General features: G+C 40.4%; 1 protein-coding gene across 2 annotated transcripts in view; it reads right to left on the reverse strand.

The window, feature by feature from the left end:
- Nucleotides 1-21,457, reverse strand: part of sntg2 (syntrophin, gamma 2) — a 1,097,028-nt gene that overhangs the window by 189,396 nt on the left and 886,175 nt on the right. For both annotated transcript variants that reach the window (XM_087975850.1, XM_087975858.1), the window contains exons 4-5: nucleotides 9,902-9,958; nucleotides 9,749-9,806 (exon numbers count right to left, since the gene is read on the reverse strand). In XM_087975850.1, the coding sequence (XP_087831976.1) occupies nucleotides 9,749-9,806; nucleotides 9,902-9,958 (115 nt within the window). The remainder of the gene's footprint in view (nucleotides 1-9,748; nucleotides 9,807-9,901; nucleotides 9,959-21,457) is intronic.

A 21,457-nucleotide genomic window follows, 5' to 3' on the forward strand; every position in this document is an offset into this window, starting at 1 on the left:
ACTGGCACCTATCTATTGATTGATAGGTGACTTCAGTCCCATTGTCTTGGAAAGTGGTAATGTAACCCATTAGTATGTATGATTTGGAGATGTCGGTGTTGGACTGGGGTGTACAAAGTTAAAAATCACACAACACCAGGTTATAGTCCAACAGGTTTAATTGGAAGCACACTAGCTTTCGGAGCGCCGTTCCTTCATCAAACACCCGTCGCCGCTCCTTCATCAACCACCTGATGAAGGAGCGTCGCTCCGAAAGCTAGTGCTTCCAATTAAACCTGTTGGACTATAACCTGGTGTTGTGTGATTTTTAACATTAGTATGTAGCGTAACAATAAGAATGCTCACCAGTTTTCCTGGGAAACTGGAGATAGGGTAATCAAGAACTAAAGTTTTCAATGACTGCACCATTCAGCATCTTGGGATAAAGAGCATTTAGTTGGATCTTAAGGACTTTGTGTTTCAAGCAGTAAATGTATAAATGTGGGCAGCACGGTAGCACAGTGGTTAGCACTGCTGCCTCACAGCGCCAGAGACCCGGGTTCAATTCCTGCCTCAGGTGACTGACTGTGTGGAGTTTGCACATTCTCCCCATGTCTGCGTGGGTTTCCTTCCACAGTCCAAAAAATGTGCAGGTTAGGTGAATTGGCCATGCTAAATTGCCCGTAGTGTTAGGTGAAAGGGTAAATGTAAGGGAATGGGTCTGGGTGGGTTGCGGGTCGGTGTGAACTTGTTGGGCCGAAGGGCCTGTTTCCACACTGTAAGTAATCTAATCCATTTTTAACCAAACCGCTTGAGAGGTTACTCTCATCAATACATCTCCCTGTTCAGAAACAGAATGTTTGTAGCATTAGTAAGACTGAAAAGGAGCTGCACTCTTTTCCTTTGATTGAGAAATAAATAAATAAAGCAAATATAAAGGACAAAGTTAAAAAAAATCGCACGACACCAGGTTATAGTTCAACAGGTTTATTTGGAAGCACTAGTTTTCGGAGCTCTGCTCCTTCATCAGGTATTTGTGGAGCAGGACCATAAGACACAGAATTTATAGCAGAAGATTACAGTGTCATGCAACTGAAGTCATACATTGAACAACCCGAGATTGTTGTTAAGTCTTTCATCTTTTAGACTGGGTTGCAGGTTTTAATTCATTAATATGTAAATCCACAATTTCTTTTAAGTCACATTCTTGCGATAACTTAAGGTCTTAAGGAAAGGTGACATTTCAGCTCAGACAGTGCATTAAAGGTGTGAGGTTAGAGTCTGTCTGTATTTCAATCTTGAGTCATACTATTTCTATTTCCAGAGTAGAATTTACAAAATATTACATGGATTGACTGCCTGCAGATTATGCATTTCTTGAGCAAAATGGAATATATCTGCAAGTATTATTCTGCAAATACAAATTCATCCATAGACATATATGTGTGTGTACGTGCTTGAGAGAGAGAGTGAGTGTGTGCATGTGAATGAGTGTACGTGAGAGTGTGTATGTTTGCATGTGTGCAAGCTTAGTAAAGTGTATGTGGAGTGTTGGAGTATAAGCCTGTGAGAGAGTGTGTGCATGGGTGTGAGTGTGGGGATTATATGTGTGTGTGTGTGTATGAGAGAGAGCTTGTGTTTTAGAGTGGGTCTGCATGAGTGTGTGAGTATTTAAGAGTGTGTGTGTATGAGAGAGAGCATGTGTATCAGAGTGGGTATGTGTGAGTCTGAGAGTATTTAAGAGTATGTGTGTGTGTGGGTATGTGTGCTTGTGTGTATGTGTGTGGGAGATTGTATAGTGTAGTAGGGTCACCTGTAGTGTGACATGAACCTAAGGTCGTGGTTGAGGCCATCCTCACGGGTCACTTTTTTTTATAAAACCTTAAGTTATCTCGAGAACGTGACTTAAAAGAAGTTCTGGGATTTACATAAAAATGAACCGAAACCTGCAACCCATTCTAAAAGATGAAGTACTTAACAACAATGTAGGATAAATGTTTGTTCAACATATAATTTCAGTTGCATGACATCTTTTGCTATAAATTCTGTGTCTTGTGGTGCTGCCCCACAGCTACCTGATGATGGAGTACCGCTGCGAAAGTTAGTGCTTTCAAATAAACCTGATGGATGTATCACCGGGTGTTGTGTGATTTTTAACTTTGTCCATCCTAGTCCAACACTGGCTCCTCCACCTAAAGGACAAAAGCACAGGGATGCTCAGTTAAGAAAAAAAAATCCAAACTCTCCTCACCATTTAACAGAAGAAGTGAAAATACGTTGATTGAATTACATCAAGGAACTGGTGTGAAATTCGTGACACATTGACAAAGTACACTTCAAAATGGAGGCTGCAATCTTGACCCAAATATTCACTGGATTAGTAATCCAAGGGTTTGGGTTAGCTAATGCTTTGGACAACACATGTTCAAATCCTACCAAGACAGCTGGTTGAATTTAAAATTTAATTCATGAAATAAATGTGAAATTCAAAGCCAGTATCAGTAACAGTGACCATGAAACTATCAGTGATTGTTGCAAAATCCCACCCGGTTTAAGAATGTCCTTCATGGAAGTGAACACTCCAAACTTTCCGATCTGGCCTACAGGTGACTCCAGACACATGGGAATGACTTTTAACTACACACAGATAGGCTTAGCAAGTCCCTCAGTTCAGGAGCAATTGGGGACAGGCCAAGAAATGCACAAATCCCATAAAATAATAAATGAGAAAAATAAATGGTCTTTCACTTATTATTAGTCTGGCCCTCTCAAAATTGGGAAGCTCGAGTATTGAGCAGGTATGCAGGTATGGAGACAATGCACAATGGTACACTGACAGAAACCTGTCATACCTTTGTGCAGTGAGGAAGACCATTCTTCCTTCTGGATCACTATCAATGTAAGTGAAATAAACCTGTTTTGGATTTTATACAGACATTCCAGAAGATGTAACAATACATATTGAGAAGAAACTGTAAAGGTAAAATGTTAAGACCAGCCAATTAAAAACATTAAAATGTATGAGCCAATACTTTCTTTTCTTATGATATTCTCACAAACTGCACTCCATTTTTATTTCGAGGCAGTCTTTTCATCTTTAGTAAGAGTTTGGATTCTGTCAGTAAAGTAACAGCCAATCTATTCAATTACGTACAGATAAGACTTGCAAACCCACTGAACTGCAATGAAACCTCTTGAATCTTTGAATCCACTAGAATATCTATTGGAATGGTTAGTTTTTCATAAAATAATTGGAAGAGCTCTGTTTGTCCAGAAATGTGATTCTCAATGGATTTATCAAGACAATTTTTACTAAATTAACAAAATCTAACCTGAAGCTTACAATTTTCTCCAGAGCCAAAAGGCAGGTCCTGTCTTTATAATGCTGCATATTTTGGAACTAAAATGGCTCTAACAGTGAAACATATACCTTATTAAATACAAGACATGACACACTACCAGCAACAACATAAAGTCACTATACAGCAGATTTGATGCTTATCAGCCTAATTTTAACTACTCTAAGAGCTTTAGTGTACATAAAAACACCAGCTGTGAACAAACTTTTAAGTCACTAGATAACTCTGGATGGGTTCTCATCAACCCTTTGATTTCCAACATGTAATAGCTACACAATGCTTGGTGGACATCCTACTGATGGTGGGATATGAAAATAATCCTTGTGGTCAGAATCTGTTAGTTTATCCTTAAAATGTAAGGAGTGAAGGAAATGTCAAATAAAATTTCACAAGTAATTGAAATCCCACTGTATTTTCTGTATTTGAAGCACACTTCAACCAGTTCACTCCACTCAGGTGCAGTTTTCAACAGGGAGATGCATTCTATTTCTCGCATGCATTTTGGCAGTGGTGGCCATAATGATTAACAATGACAATCATAAACAGCACCATCTTCTCCAATCAATCCACATCCAATAAGGTTCCTCGTTCCTGGAATCACATTTCTGGATTTTCTCTGCATCCTCTTAAAGCCTTCATATTCTTTCCAAATTGTGATACCAGAACTGACCAAAATAGTCTAGGTGAGGCCAAATCAGCATCTTATGCAAGCTGTCATAATTTATTTTGCTACTGTAATGTATGCCCCATTTGTAAAGTTCTTATAACCTGCCATATCAGCTTCAATAATTTGTGCATATATACCTCCAAGTTTGTCTGTACTGAGGCATCTCCTTTAGAATTATATCCTTTATTTTATCTTGTCTCTCCTCATTATTCTGACCAGAATGAATAACTTCACATTTCTCAATGATACTTTTTATCTGTCACCCACATACCAACGTGTTGTTTTTGAAGCTGTACACTTCCCTAATTAATATTCAGAATGCTTCCAAGTTTAGTGTCAACCACAGGTTTCGAAGTAGCTCCCTGATACCAAAGTCTAGATAATTAGTACATATCAGGAAGTAATGGTTCTGGGAAACTCCACAATAAGCCTTCCTCTTTCCATTCTGTTTCTTGTTATACAGCTAATTTTATGTTAAAATTACTGCTATCCCTCTTAATCCATGAGCTCTTATTTCGCTCCTGGATCTGTCGTGCAGCTTTTTAACAAATTCTTTCCAGAATTCCTCTATCAACATATCACCCTCGTTACCTGCACTTACCCAGCCTAAAAGAACACAAACAAGTTAGTGAAACATGAAACATACCATGGTATGGTACCAGCTAGTGATCAGAATAATTAACTGTAGTCGCATCCATTTGTGGCAGTGACCATGGCACAATTAAATGTGTCGTGATCTATGTTCTGGCTACCTTCACTTAAATAGTTAAGCAGGAGATGTCAGAGGAGTTCAAATGTGCTCTACTCATGGCTTATTACTAAATTGATGTACCTGTCTCAGCACTGACCCTGCCAGCTCCTCTCAGATATCTGACACCCACTCACTGATTTGATGCCCTCTCTACACTGACAGCCTCCTGACCTAATATCTCCAGCTTGGACCCAGCCCAGTGGACACACAATTCTTCCATCTGACATGATCACCCCTCCCGGCAGACTCATCAAGACCCTGACAAATACCTAGCATCATCATCTGATCTAACCCAGATCCAATCACCCTCCGTATCCAAGTGTCAAACACCCCTAAACACCATGGCACCACCAAACTATGCCTGCCTGACATATTCCAACTCCAGCTCCATCTCCTAGCTAACCAGCTCAGCCTTCCCTAAGTCTTCAACCACTTGCCAGTCGCTTTATCTACAGCCAAATGCCACACAACACACCCCAACTGCTGGGCTCCACTCAGTTGCCTCGCACCCTACTTCTCTCAGTCAGCCTCTCATCCACCTGCCAACTTACTACCCCAGTATCTCACACTCTATACCCTCACCCAACATGGGGAGACTTTGGCACAGTGGTCAGGTCACAAGAATAGTAATCCAAAGACCGATGCTGGTGTTCGGGGGGGGGGGGGGGGGGGGGGGGGGGGGGGCAAGGGTTCAAATAGCATATGATGTGAAATTAAAATCAAATAAAAACTTGAAATTAAGAAAGTTATCCCAATGACAACTGCTGTTGATTGTTGTAAGAGCTATCTAGTCCATTAATGTCACTTTGGGAAAAAAATCTGCCATCCTTATCTGGTCTGGTCTACATGTGACTCCAGACCCACAGTAATGTGGTAGACTGTTAACTGCCCCCTGGACAATTAAAGATGGGCAAAAAATGTGGGCCTAGCCAGAGGTGCCCTCATCCCATAAATGAATAGTAAAAATAATTATACTTGAAGGTTATGGACCAGTTCTCAAGGATGGATGGATAGGCAGATTAACTTTATGGCTAAGCTATGTAAATGAATCATTCAGTGATTTCAAGTTGGTCCTTCTAGTAAATGATGGTCAAAGATATTGGGTGAATGGAGAGATCTTATCTTGTTAAACATCTTGATTGCTCTGAGCTAATAACATCCAAAGCTCCATGATATATAGTACCTAGATGTCAAGAAACCTTTTCATGTTAACTTGAATGAAAAAAAATGACATAAAGTGAAGTTACTAGATAATTGAGGTAAAACATGGAGTTTCATAGCATAATGGTTGAAAGGGAGGGAGCACTGAGACTATAGATCAAGCAGTGATTTTTGGATTGGGGAGATCGATTAAGTGGACTGTTTCATAAATTGATGATGAATCCCAGACAGCTTCTAGGTGAGATGGATTTCTAAGTCAATGGAATTTGACCAAATTTAAGGGTGAAATTAAATTAGTGAGGTGACAATATGTCTGGCAAAGAAGCTAGGCCATAACAAAAGAACAGAAACATAATTTGTAAGTAGACCGAACTGTGGCAAATTATTAGGCAAGTATCTAGTGTTGTCTACCTTAGCAGTACCCACCCTCTGTTGTGGCGAGCATATTCCTAGTTGGGAGTTCAAATCATGGAGCAGTATTTTGAGATGGCAAATAGTGTATTGGTACCAACTCTTCAGACTACAGCCATTTTCATTCATGAAGAGCCAGGAATTGGACAGAAGGTGAAGTTAAGTGAGAGGTGGGCTCCCAAGGCTGTAGAAGAGGCAGCACCCAACAGGTTGGGTAGACTTTTTTGGCGGAGAACGGGGGGTTACATAATCAGAGAAGGAGGTTGATAAGGGAGGAGCTGCTTCACCACCCCTTTGCCTGAGGCCTGACAAGGCCAACCTACCAAGCATCTCCCATACTCCTAACCGCCCCCAGCAGCCTAAGAATTGCAGCAGGCAGGAGGATAGACTGAAGTGGGCCATTAATTTATTGAATCAAGAAGTGTGGTACTGGAAAAGCACAGCAGGTCAGGCAGCATCTGAGGAGCAGGAGAGTTGATGTTTCAGGCATAAGCCCTTCATCAGGAATATGGGGATGGGGAGAGGTGGATGGGGGTCAAGTGATTAATGAGAAGGTGGGGCTGGGGGCAAGGCAACTGGGAATTCAATAGGTGGATGTAGGTCGGGATAATTGTGATTGGATGGTGGGGAGGGTTGAGTGGATAGGCGGGAAGGAAGATGAACAGGTGAGGCAGGTGCCAGGTTGGGAGGGAGTTGACTCTCGGATGAGGTTGGGGAAGGGAGATTAGGAAACTAGTGAAGTCGATGTTGATGCCGTGTGGTTGAAGGGTCTCAAGACTGAAGATGAGACGTTAATTGATTGGCCAGGTGGCCAACCCTAAGCCTCACCCCGCCTCCCATAAAGTCATAGCAAGATCCAGGGTGTGAAGGTAGATGGTGGGAAGGATACTGAAAAAAACATTTACAGCATTTCTCCCACCCACAAATCAACTGGAGTGGTACAATAAAATCAGCCAATTAAACCTCCGAGCATGTTTTTACCAGCTCTCTGTGACAAAAACTCAGCTAACACCACTCTCCCATCTTTTTTCGGTAATACTGCAATTTATTTTTCCTCTTCAGATAATTATCCAATTCACCTTTGAAAAGCAGAATTGAATGCCTCTCCACTACACTCTCAACAGTTCACAATGCAGCCCAACTAGTTATTGTGTGCAAAGCATTTTTCAATGCCTTTTTTGAATCATTTGACAATCACCGTAAATCAATATTTGCTGGTTCTCACCCATCTCCTGATGGGAAGAGTATCTCCCTATCCATTCTGTCCAGACTCCTTATAATTATGAATGTCTAAGTAGGATGACTTTGTATTGCACTGTCTGAGGGACCACAATCTAATCTCTCAGGCTGCAGAAGGTCAGTTTGGTAAGCTGTATTGATTAAGTATTTTTCTAAAGATTTTAAAAATTTATGCTCAGTAGTTTTACTTCAAGCGATTTCGGACTATAATCAAAGGCTCCATTTATGATAAAATTTACACTGAATTTCTTTTTTTAGAGAGAAGAGAACACATCGTAGGATACATGAGAGAATGAGCAGAAGTAGATGGATGAAGAAATACAGAGGTACGAAGAATTGCAGAGACAGCAAGAAAGACTGGAATTTTAGATAGATAGTGCTAGACGAACATTCTGTTCCAACTTCAACAGGGGTACAAAATATTAATAAGGGATTGAGCAATTTTCACAAACTCTGCCTAATTTTCCTTTCCATCGAAGTTGAAAGTGGGGCAGTATGCAAAATAAATAAAAACAAAATATTGTGAATGCTGGATATTTGAGTTTTATTTTTAAATCAGCACTGAAGAATCTCAACAAGTCTGGTGGGGTCTGGGGAGCGAAGGCAAACTTATTGTGAGTCTAGTTCGAGGTTTTAGTCTCCAAGGATTAACTGGGTGGAACAACTACAGTCTTTTTAGCTGACTTGAAATGTTGAATTTTATCACACAGAGTCTTTCCTCACTTTGATAGTTCCAGTTTTCACATTTTGAAGCCCACAATTTCTCATCTGGGCTTTATTGGCATTTAGAAAATACAAATGAATATTATTTGTCATAGTGCAATAAATATTCTAAATCTTATGTGTAAGCAATAGAGACAGAGGGCACACTGTATTTTAATGTTATTTTCTAAAAATAAACAAATGCATTGAATTTTGAGGAGAACATTAGGAAGAAAGTCTTAGAGGAGATGATATATAAATTGAAGATGAGGAAGTATCTGAGAGGGAAGGATGGAGAGGTCAGAGCGTTAATGGGGTGGAACATTATAAATAAATTGAAAGTAAATCATTGTTTGCATTCTACTTCAGATTTGTGCCATCCAGTCAATCCTCCTGAATATCTCACTGATGTCTCTACTGGTATAAGAAAAAAAAAGACATTTCACATTTCCGTTCATGGGTTATTTTAAGTGAGCCTGAGATTATTTATAAATTCGATGAGCACGCGTTGGCTGGAGTGGGTTATACGGCAAAAAGTACTTAAGATATTCATTATTTTCAGAGCAATGTTTTGAATGAGAGTTACTGCTGATATTACACTTGTATAAGCAGTGATTAATGAGGTATTAAACTGACAAGTTGAGCTGAAGAATAAGTGGATTAGTCTTTTGAAGCTGAAAATTTATGGCAGGAAGACTATTTATATGTATATTGGACGTAAAAGAAAATCTTCCTTATTATGATAGAATACTTCCGTGGCAGTAAATGAGTTATTCTAATTATAGTTCCTGATATATTTATGGACCATAAGCACTTAATTAAATGTATACAAGTCAGGGGATTAGATTCCATGAATCTTGTGAGCACAACTGCAGAAGGACCTGAAAATAAATTAATGGTCAGAATATTTTGAATGCACTATTTCAAAAGGATATTTTTATTGCAACTTCAGCTCTTGCAGCTGACTCCAATTTGAAAACAGCTGATTGTAAATGGGACATTAAAAATTAGATACAAAAATAGTCTGCTATAACAAATATTGAAGGAACATGCAAGCTGCTTAAGAAAAAGGGATTTACTTTATTACTTTCGAAATTATAAAACTTTTTTTAGTGTGGCTTCATTCAGAGGGATTAAGAGCAAGTGGCTAATGTTATCCATGTGACTCCTGTTTTTCAGGAAAACTACATCAAGAACAAAAATATAAATTATTTGTTTTTTGGTCAAAGAAGTTACGGTCATCTTTGTATTACACGAATTATGATGGAGAATGGTTCTCATCACCGCAGAAGCACTTTGAATCCTGTTTCCTGATCACTTGTATAATCCTCCATTCCATCATTGAGTGAACCTCTGCAGGATTAGAACACATTTTACCTTTCTCTCTTGAACATGCAAACACACAAACACGGGCACAATAATTCCTCTATTAAAAGAGAAACAAATATAAAGAAACTGTTGCTTTCACGAGTGTTTTACCTGCTTGATCTTTAAAGATTTTTGATATAACAACTGGTACACCATGTTCAGCACCTCCCTAAAAAAAAGTCGCAGAGTGAACAATGAGAAGATGTTTCCACAGAATGCTATTCTTGTAAAATAAAGATAGAGGACAGAGAGAATGGCACTCACCTTAATACTTAAACCCATTCCACCAACAGGCTGCCTGCGAAGTGTAACAGTTCTGTGCTTTAAAAAAAATCATACAAAAGTTAAATTTAGTAGCGATATTAGAAGAGACAAAAGATGTGAAATTGATCTTTGCCTGCACTATGAAAACGGCTGGCCACAGCATAGTAGTTGATTTTTCACCTGCATTTATTCTTCTTCCCACTAAAATGCACTCCATCCTTTAAACTCTTTGTCTGGAAACTTATTTAGCCTTACTGTCACTTCTATTTGGTTTGTCATTAAAAAGTCAATGCAAACTAAAAATTGGTGTGATGAACTATTGGTTGCCAATTTGCCTACAGGCCATTCATGTGATTGGCACTGATCAGTTTCAATCCCAGTATATGACATACTCTGCGTTTGTTCTTCACTAAGCCACACCTCAGAAATGGTACAAATAATACACTTAGGCTCATAGAGATATATAGCACGGAAATAGATCCTTCAGTCCAACTCGTCCATGCTGACCAGATATCCTAAATAAATCTAGTTCCATTTGCCAGCACTTGGCCCATATCCCTCTAAATCCTTCCTATTCATATCCCCATCCAGATGTTGACAGTTGTAATTGCACCAGCATCCACCACTTTCACTGACAGCTCATTTCTATACATGCACCACCCTCTACATTAAAAAGTTGCCCCTTAAATCTCTCCTCTCTCACTTTAAACTTACGCCATCAAGTTCTGTACTCCACCACCCTTGAAGAAGACCTTGTCCATTTACCCTATATATGTCTCTTACGATATTGTTAATCTCTATAAGGTCACCTCTCAGCCTCTGGTGCTCCAGGGAAAATAGCCCCAGCCTATTCAGCCTCTCCATATAGCTCAAACTCTTCAAACCTGGCAACATCCTTGTAAATCTTTTGTGAACTCTTTCAAGTTTCACAACATCCTTCCTATTGCAGGGAGACCAGAATTGCACACAGTATTCCAATAGTGGCCTAAACAACATAGAGCCACAACATGACCACCCAACTCCTATACTCAATGCATTGTCTAATAAAGGCAAGCATGCCAAACACATTCTTCACTTTCCTATTTAACTGCAATTCCACTGGTAAGGAACTATGAACGTGCACTCCAAGGTCTCTTTGTTCAGCGACACACCTCAGGTACTTACCATTACGTGCGTAAGTCCTATCCTTATTTGGCTTTCCAAAAGGCAGCACCAAACATTTATCAAAATGAAACTCCATCTGCCATTCCTCAGCCCATTGGCCCATCTGATCAAGATCCCATTTTACTCTGAGATAACCTTCTTCGCTGTCCACATCACCTTCAATTGTGGTCTGATCTGCAAACTTACAAACTATACTTCCTGCGTTCATATCCAAATAATTTTTAGGAGCCGCATGGTGGCTCAGTGGTTCGCACTGCTGCCTCACAGCGCCAGAGACCCGAGTTCAATTCAAGCCTGGGGCAACTGTCTGTGTGGAGCTTGCATATTCTCCCTGTTCTGTGTGGGCTTTCTCTGGGTGCTCTGGTTTCCTCCCACAGTCCAAACATGTGCAGGTTAGGTGAATTGGCCATGCTGAATTGCCCATAGTGTTCAGAGATGTGTAAGTTAGCTGTATTTGTCATGGGTAAGTGTAGGGGAATGGGTCTGGGTGGGTTACGCTTCAGAGGGTCAGTGTGAACTTGTCGGGCCGAAGGGCCTGTTTCCACACTTCAGGGATTCTATGATTCAAATAATTTATATAAATGAAGAGTTTTGTGAACAGAATGGATCAGGAAAGTAAGTGAACTCTGTTTTCTCAAGTAAAATATACAAACATCCAAATGCACCTTTTCATGGTGGACAGTTCTAGACCTCTTTCTGTATTTCTGAAGACTTTCCACCTATTTCTTATATTTTGAATTGCAACGGAAGTACCCACTAAGATTCCCCCCGATGCCATATGCAGAGAATTACAGAAAAATGCATTTATTTTTAGAAAGCTTCATGGTTACACACTTGTCGGGGGAGATTTTTCTTTTACCTGAGGACAAGGTAACAGTGTCCTGAAATTCAAGGGGAAAAACTTATTGTTTTGTTCCCACTCCAACTAATTCTGACTTGAAAGGGAAACCAGGTGCCCACCATTTTGGACACTTGGTTATTTTAGAACCAGAGAAGAAGCAACAGTAAAGGCAAACAAAAAAAAAAGAACGAACAATACATCAGATAAATTTCTGTTTGAGCTGTTATCTTCCTTTTAATAAGCTTTCACAATAATGACACTTTAATAAAACTGTATAGAATTCAACAGCAATATTATCAACATTTATTAAACTCATAAAGAGCAGCACAATATGATAACTTTAGGAAGGTCAAAGTTCAGATTGCCTTCTACATGGAATAAAAATGCAATACTTGTTATGCTTTTTGGAAACAAAATAGTGAAAGTAAAGAAAATTCCCAGTAGAAGGCTTGGCTACAAATCTTTGAAACAGACATTGTTTAATCTATGTTGCCTCTATGTACTGTCCTCTGGCTGATTTAGACACAAGATCATTGGTAAAATAATTGCTGCAGTAAAAAGTAATCAGTTCCAAAAGAGCGAGAGAATGACAGCTATTCAACATGATCCAACAGACTCGCGAAAAGGCTGTTAATTTGAAAAGGTGAAATTCAGAAACACTAAATGGGCATGTTGCAACAATGTATTAATCAAACTCATTCATGTTTTATTCATTCCCACACCTGAATGGCACTGGTAGGCAAAGTATCCATTATGTATGCTGCATCTACACTTTTACAGTCTTTGTGTATTTAAGTCTAGTCACATCAAGCCAGTTTACTGATTATTCATGTCAGAACACAAGAATGAAAAATACTGTGTCTCCTATATCTGCAACTATGGTGGAAGGAAGTCAGCGACATTTGTTCTGTACATGAAACTTTTCCATCTCTAAGAAAATCAGTCATTTTTTTAAAAAAAGTTACTTAAACCAGAAATGTGCAAACAAACTGGATACTCCATGAGACTGGAACTTGTATAATTTTGAGGCTTGTAAAATATGGATTTTATGGCTATTTTCAGTTTAAGTGGTTGGTTGAGTGAGATTCATCACACCTGGTGCATTACTCAGAGCAACTTTTTTTCACATTATCTTCTGGGCTTCACATAGTTAATTGTGAGGCTAACAGTTAAACCCACAGCTGTTGGGTGCCCTTCTCAGAGAATTGTGTGGTCAGAGAGGAAATAACATCAACTACTGCTTGGCTTCCATTTTCAAAATCTTGCTACAAGCCATTTCAGACACTGGAACTAAGAACTGACACTCAGACTGTGGTGCTTAACCTTTACTATTCAATGCATTGCCAAGGGAAAGAAAAACTGGCTTTCTGTTTAGTGGACAGGGACCTGGTGGTAACGTAAAGGATTGCAGACCTTTGTTCAGGTAACCAAATGGGGAGGGTGTACTATCCAAACTAGTCAGCCTAGACACAAATGATAGTGCTGTATCCTGAGTGAAATGGGAGTGATACGGTGGTCACCTATCCATTGCACTCTGTAAGACTTAATTCCAACATCTTTCTGTTACCTCCCACTCCCAGTGCTACATCTCACTCTAATCTGACAGTGCGCTTACATATCTCAGCAGGCTTACAGACTTCAACTTTCATCATTGCAGGCTTCATATTCACTCAATAGTTCTCACCTTCCCAAGCTTCTAATCCTTCCTCTGCCATCCATTCACTCACTACGAACACCTCGCCAGCTCTCCCGCTCATGCATCACCATACCCGTTCTTGCATTCACTTCCAACAAACTCAATCGCTCTCTTTGTTTCATTGGAGGAAACGTAAACATCCTTCCTGACCTCACCCTCTCCCCCTCCTCTGGCTTCCAACTTAGAATAATGTTTCAACATCACCCCAACGGACCAACCCAATCACTGACCTGGGCACACTTGACTTGCAGCACTGACGGTGGCACAAGTGGGGTGGCATGGAGGCTCAGTGGTTAAACCTGCTGCCTCACAGCACCAGGGTCCCTGGTTCGATCCCAGCCTTGGGCGACTGTCTGTGTGGATTTTGCACATTCTCCCTGTGGCTGCGTGAGCTTCCTCCGGGTGCTCCGGTTTCCTCCCACAGTCCAAAGATGTGCAGGTCAGGTGAATTGGCGATGCCAAATTGCCCACAGTGTTCGGTGCATTCGTCAGAGGGAAATGGGTCTGGGTGGGTTACTCTTCGGAGGGTCAGTGTGGACTTGATGGGCCAAAGGGCCTGTTTCCACACTGTAGGGAAGCTAATCTAATCAAAATCAAAACTGCAGGATTTCCAGTGCAGAGGGCTTAAATCCCAGGGAATGTTGGATATTGGCCCTTTCAGATACTGAATTTAGTCGAGCTTCTCCCATGCTTTCAACCACCAATAAGGTCACCATCACTAGATCCAGTTCTTATCTGCTTGCTGATTGAGGTAGACTCCCCATTGCCTCAACCTTCTTCATAACAAATTTAATACCTTGGGAATTCATCAGAACTTTTGGTAATCCAATGATTATACAGTGAGCAGAGGAATTCTTGCCTCAGCCCATTGTTGCTGTATAATAATTATTTTCAGAGCCAACGAGAGCGGTACACTGACAATTAGCTAAATAAAACTTGGAAGAAAAATACATAAGCAGCAGCCCTTAATCTGTGCAACGATAGTGTGAAATTTAGAGTTTCATCATTCAGCTGCAGGCTTTGGCCCAGGTCCAACAGCACAGCTCCTCCCTCAGAAAGATATTAATAGAAATAAATACAGTCAGCATGTTCAAATTAATAATAAATGTTGCAGAAGTTAAACGGCCTACTTTGGTTAATTGTGAATGTTGTATCTGTTCAACTATGCGAGTTAAAGATATTTCCCTTGTGTAGTCAGTATCTGATAATATTACAAGTAGCTAATCAATTGTATTAACATAGTTCCAGACACGCAAGGTGGAATTTTATGATCTCCCATATTCCCATTGGAGACAGACCAGGAGGCAGGAATTTGCCAGGTAATGGGTAGGATATAGAATATATCATTTCCTCAACCATACCTCTCCCCTTCAAATAAGGCCAACCTTCTCGATTTGAGACCAACTGAGGCCTTCAAGTGTCCAGTTGAGAACCACTCAAGTGCCTTATTCTGCCCTTGCTCATATTCCACCACCAGTGGAAAAGTGGGCAAGGGGGTCATGCCATCAAGTATATCTGGCAGAAGGGGTCAGGGCTGACTGTGGGTGAGGAATTTGCAATCATCAGTCCTGTTTAACTCAGCCATTAGCATTCCTGATCAATCTAACAGCACCCTCTGCTGATAACCTTCACTGGTCAATGGCAGGATTTTGGTTCACAGAGAGGCCCTGGAAAGGGTGAGAATGTGTAAATCTACCCAATATTGGTTCTTCATGAAGGAAGCAGTTGGAAGGAAGCAATGCATAAGGAGATTTTCTCCAACTCTTCCCTACTGGTGATGCTGGAGGTAGTGAGGGTTCATAAGGAAACCTTGTTTCCCGAGAGTGGAAGGAACCTGTGAAAACAACAAAACATTAATACAGTAATGTCCCCACTGTCCTGCCCCAAGCATCCGGAATCCTCATGTAACTGGCATCAGAAAGGGAATTCCAGAACTTTGGGATTCTGCTAACAGATACTTAGCAATGGAAGGGAAGAATGGATCTACAGATGTTTTATGAAAGCTAGTTCAAGACATACCCGTATCAATAAAGACAGAAGCATCTATTGCAGCCAGGTATACTGATATTTCTGAAAACATACGTTCACTTTGTGGCAACGATAGGTTGGGTTCTCAATCCACCGCACGTATTTCTCAAGCAATCAGCAGATTCAGCGAACAGCACCCACCATTCCCCACATGTGCCAGATACTGGAGACGTGATTGTACTTGGAAATGAATGCATTGATTGTACTGGTCCTCCAGTTTGAAGCATAAAACTATGTCAGAGAGGATGCATTGTTGGTCACTTTTAATCGATGTTTCTTCTGCAGGCATGGCTGGGAGGCACAGGAGTGTTCAACAAATGGGGTTGGGAGGGATGGGGTGGGGTGGTGGTGATCCCTGCATTCTGGATTCAGTTCCACAAGAGGTTCCCGGATGCCATAAGGACAGGAAAGACAACTGGCATCCCATTTTCCAATGCATGACCCCACACTCAGTGCAGAAACCTCTGCTCTTTTCAGTTAATTGAGCTGGAGGACACTGACCCATAAGGCAGCAAATCATGACCTTGAGTTTGTCACTACGTTGTATGCAGCCAGTTTTTCACCTTCATCCAGCTGGGATGGAGTATGTGAAGGCATGGGAAAACAGTGGAAAAGGGCTTGACCATCAACAGCCATCTTACCTTATCAAAGGACTCAACATTGGAAAGAGAGGAGAATTCGTGGAAAGTCACATTCCTGACCTTGCTGCCAATATCGTGTACTCCACATCATGAACTCCATCACCACAACCTCAGCCCAAATGACATACTTGTGCTGCATGTCAGTCCTCAATCTTGGAATTACAGTGAGGGTTTTTCAGATTGCAGCCGGTGTCTCCTGACATTCAACTTCATCCTACTGTTATTTCATGCCTACCCCTCACAGTTTGCTTCCATAAATGCTCTCTTCAGACATTCCATTTCTGACACTCCTGCAGGAGAAGGCAGTATACAATTCCAGAGAGCTGCAGGGAACCGGGGAAGGCCAAGTGGTTATACCAGAGTCCCCTGCTATCTGAAAGTAGAGTATTCCTATGAAACTGTAAGCTGAAATGGCGTAAAGCGAAGAAGCAATTACCATTAATTTATATGGGAAAATTTTTTGAGCATTCTCAGACCCAATAAAAACTACCAAATCATACCAAATAACACATAAAACTTCAACTAACACTAACATATTGTAAAGGCCATTGGAGGTTGGAATGGTGGGAGGTATAGCCTACTTTGGGATACATCTTGCTAACGGATGCACAAAAAAAATCGAGATGAAGCACAGATGCTCTCAGACACAGTTCTTAGCGATGGCGGCTTGATGCTGAGATGCTGAATATAGTTCCCAGGGAAGGAGCTTGGAAGTCCTTTTTCGGTTAGCGAAAAAGTAGGTCTTTTGTAAAAATGAATTGGCGTAAAGCCGAAGTTCGAAATGAGAGAGATACCTGTTGTCATCCTGACTGCCATGAGAAATGATGTTTTGTGTTTCAGCAGAATGACTGAGTTCATAATCATTGGTGAAAGAAAAGTAAAGGTCATTCAAGGTGTCCTTGGGTAAATGTGCCACTGATCATCACAGAGAAACGTTAATGGTGAAATCCTGCAGATATCTCCAGCAGAAGAGGAGAAGAATTTCAGGGGTGTGATTAACCTGATTATTTATAATGCATGCTCACCTGCACCTGTTTAAAGGGGAGATATTGTGCAAGGAACCTGGAAATGTCAGCAGTGTCTCTTGAGGTTCCTCCATCATGTCAAAGACGCTGATTGTTGTCAATGTTATGCTAGGAAATCACCTTCTTCAGTTCCTGATAGCACTTTCCCACCCACCTACAGACTTGCCTCAGTAAACACTCCAAGTGGACAGGATCATGTTAGGTTTCTGACACCCTAGTATTTTCTTGGGATCTAAACACTGCTCGCACTTGAATCCACACTGCCTTGTTAATTAAAATTCTGCCCAATTTCAGAGCAGTTAGTGATAGAGGAACACAGGCAATAAAGAATCACAAGAAATGAAGTTAAAGTATTAATGGGCGGCATGGTGGCACAATGGTTAGCACTGCTGCCTCACAGCGCCAGAGACCTGGGAGCAATTCCCACCTCTGGCAACTGTCTGTGTGGAGTTTGCACATTCTCCCTGTGTCTGCGTGGGTTTCCTCCCACAGTCCAAAGATGTGCAGGTTAGGTGAATTGGCCATGCTAAATTGCGCGTAGTGTTAGGTGAAGGGGTAAACGTAGGAGAATGGTTCTGGGTGGATTGCTCTTCGGAGGGTTGGTGTGGTCTTGCTAGGCCTATTTCCACACTGTAAGTAATCTAATCTAATTTCATGGAAAAATAGGAAACCAGCTAGGAAAGTTGAAACATTAACTAATTGGATACCACGAAACAATCTGGATAATATATTAATGATGCTTTAAATTGCTTTCTAACAGAATTAGAATTTGAAGAAAGCAGTGAGCATTTGAAAGCACCTGTTTTTGAAATGTTATCGCATAGTGTAATTCTAAGTATTTATAATGATATTGGCTGAGAGGCAGGCAAGAATATGATCTTGGATTTAAGAATAAGTTTAAGAGATAGGGCAATCTTAAATGCTGTACGATAAATGAATGATATAGCAGAAAATAAGAATGAGAAATGTAAATGCAGAAGAATCAAGAAAGTATTCAGATGAGATGAATGAAATTAACTAACAAAATCATGAAACAAAAGACAAGGTAATTTGTGGAGTACCAGGTAAACATCCCAGGTAAAAACCATCCCAGGAACAAGATTTGACACTAGATACAGGACTGAGGAATTGAAAACTACTTGTAAACATAAAAATATATGGTAAAGGAATCAGGAAAATTGAACCTTCTAGCAGCATAAATTAAAACAGGACATTAAGAGACAATGAAATGAGACATCTAACAAAATTCACAGGAGATGGAGATGAAATAATAGTGTGTGGACAATGTGACATATTAAAAAGTGGCAAATGTAATGAGTACGCAAGAACTGGCAAAATCATAGAGGCGGAAACATTAAATTCATGCAATGGAACAGAAGCCACCTGAGGAACATTATGTCAATGCAGTGGGACAAAATAACAATGGCACAGCTTGGATATTTGGAGTGAATAGTTCAAAAATGCAACCAGAACAGCTGTACAGGTGAATATCGGATCTGAAAAAGATTAGAGGTGACTGCAGAATAAAGCAGATTTACAGTCGACCAAAATAAAATTGACAGACCACCCAAGGTCAAGCATTCCACAGAGAGGAATGGGTTCTCCAAGAATGCATGTCGCAGCACCAAATACAACTTGTCATTTACAGTGGCTTGTGAAGGTGTAAATGCAAGTGCAAGTCTGAGTGCTAGTGAGAACATACTCTGGAAATAAAGATGTTTGTAATAAAGGACAAAAATTATATAGTGAAACAAAAAAAAATCACAATAATGCATGAATTTAGTTCTAAGATGGGTTTGTTTGTCAGCAGGTTATAAGATCAGGATCTGTAAACAGATTATGTCGGTAATCCAAGGCACAGGGGAAAAGAAGATTCCTAAATATAATGGAAAATTAAATCACTGGGATCAACCAATGCTTGTTGTCTGCTGACTGACAGAAAAGTAAGTTGTACACACAAGATTCCACAACAAAAGTGAGTTAAGAATTGAGGTTATCTGTTTTCCTCAAATGTTTTAAATATTGGCCAGGGTACTGGACAAGTCATTTGCATTCTGCAGGAAGTATAATGGAATCCTGAACATCCATGTGAAAGAGCAGACACGGCCTCGGCCTGCTGTCTTAACTGAAAGATGGTACATTCAACCATGTAGTTTTCTCTTTAGTATGTGACAAAACTAACACAACTCCTCGTGTCTTTGAAAGAACTTTGAAAGACTTAACTTTTCCACATGCACCTGCTGAGGTTCTCCTTCATGTATCTATATTATTCCCGTTTGAAAGTTATTATTGAATCTGCTTCCAGAAACCTTTCGGGAAGATCACAATAACATGATGTGTAAAAGTTATTTCTTTATCTCACTTTTTGGTTCCTTTGCTAATTACCTGTTACATTTGATCCATGGCTACCACCCACCAGGTGCAATTTCTCCTTCGTTACTCCATCAAGAACATTTATGACTTTTACACCTCGACTGAACCTCCCCATAACATTCTCACCACAAGGAGAAAAACACAAACTAATTAAGTCTCACCATGTAATTGAAACCCTGCATCTCTGTATTATTCTCACAAATCTCCTGTGACTCCTCTCTCCGACTTTGATATCCTTCCTAAACTACGGTTTGACTCTAAGCTCCATCTGGGGCCCAATCAGTAATTATTATGGTTCAGTGGAAATAGTGTTTTTCATATTCCATAGCTTTAGTTATGGCTATCAGCTGTGCTTCACAATGGCATGTTCATCTCTATGTCAGAATGATGTGCACTCAATGCCCGGCCCGGTGGCTCAGTGGTTAGCACTGCTGCCTCACAGCACCAGGTTCGATTCCAGCCTTGGGTGACTGTCTGTGTGGAGTTTGCACATTCTTCCCAGTTTCTGTGTGGATTTCCTCCGGTTTCCTCCCACAGTCCAAAGATGCGCAGGCCAGGTGAATTGGCCATGCTAAATTGCCCATAGTGTTAGGTGCATTAGTCAGAGGGAAATGCAACTGGGTGGATTACTCTTCGGAGGGTCAGTGTGGACCTGTTTCCACACTGTAGGGAATCTAATCTAATCTAATCCCACTTCAGAATTCTGAGTACAAAGAAAATATAGGTTTACTCTCCTGTGATGCATTAAGGGGCTACAGCACTGTTTAAGGTGCTGTCTTTCAAATGAAACTTGAAATGGAGGCCCTGTCTGCTTCCTGTTTTGGAAGAAATCCTGTAACACTATTGTGAAGTGAATGTTTCCCTAATGATTTTCTGAATATTTATCCTTCAACCAAGATCATCAGAATCAGCTGATCCAGTCATTATCACATTGCTACCTGTGGGAGTCTGTTCTACAAAAACTGGCTACAGTTTCCTGCATTACAATAGTAACGAATGGTCAATAAACCATAACTGGCTGTAAAATAGTCATGAAAGGTGCTTTTTAATTCCAAATCTCCTCTTTTTAATTTGCTGAAGCAACCTTCTTAGTTTGTGCTATCACCTTGAGAGATTTAGGTGCTTGGATCAATAAATCCCTCGGTCCTTTCACCCTCTTTAAAACTGTATCATTTAGTTTACATTGACTCTCCTTATTCTTCTGACCAAAATTGTTATGACCTGATCCTGGATGAGATTCCCCAAGTTATGATGGTTACAGGAGGGGTACCACAAATTGTTAAACTCCTGGGTGAAGAGGGAGTAAACTGGCTCCCTCTTTTTATTTGATTATGGATTGGAGAGATGTATTTTGTCCTTTGTTTTGTTTGAAGAGAGGTTTTGAGACAAAGGTTTTATGATGGAGATGCTAAGCTGTCTATTGAAAGTCATTAAAGTAAACATCTTGCGAAGTCTTGAGTTTTATTTTAAAGTAGGAACAATACAAGCAGCCTGAATAGATAGGGCAATCTCCCACAGAACCAGGATTTTTAGTTTTAGGTTTTCAATAAGGGCAGTTGCTAGGTCTTGAAGCTGGGTTTGGAAACTACACAACATCTCTCCCTGCTACTCTGTCTCTCAGAGTTTCCCCTTGATATTATTCCTCTTGGACTGGAGAATTGCCTGAGAGATAATCTATTTTTTCTGAACTTGTGTTTTGCCAAGGGTGTGTTCATGGGATGTTACTACATTGGAACAGTTACTATTTCATAGTAAAATAATCCATTATTCTGTTAAGTTTTCCAATAG

The sequence above is a fragment of the Chiloscyllium plagiosum genome, unplaced genomic scaffold, assembly GCF_037043375.1.
Source record: "Chiloscyllium plagiosum isolate Xiang-an unplaced genomic scaffold, Cpla_swu_hap1 HiC_scaffold_3, whole genome shotgun sequence".
Taxonomy (NCBI): domain Eukaryota; kingdom Metazoa; phylum Chordata; class Chondrichthyes; order Orectolobiformes; family Hemiscylliidae; genus Chiloscyllium; species Chiloscyllium plagiosum.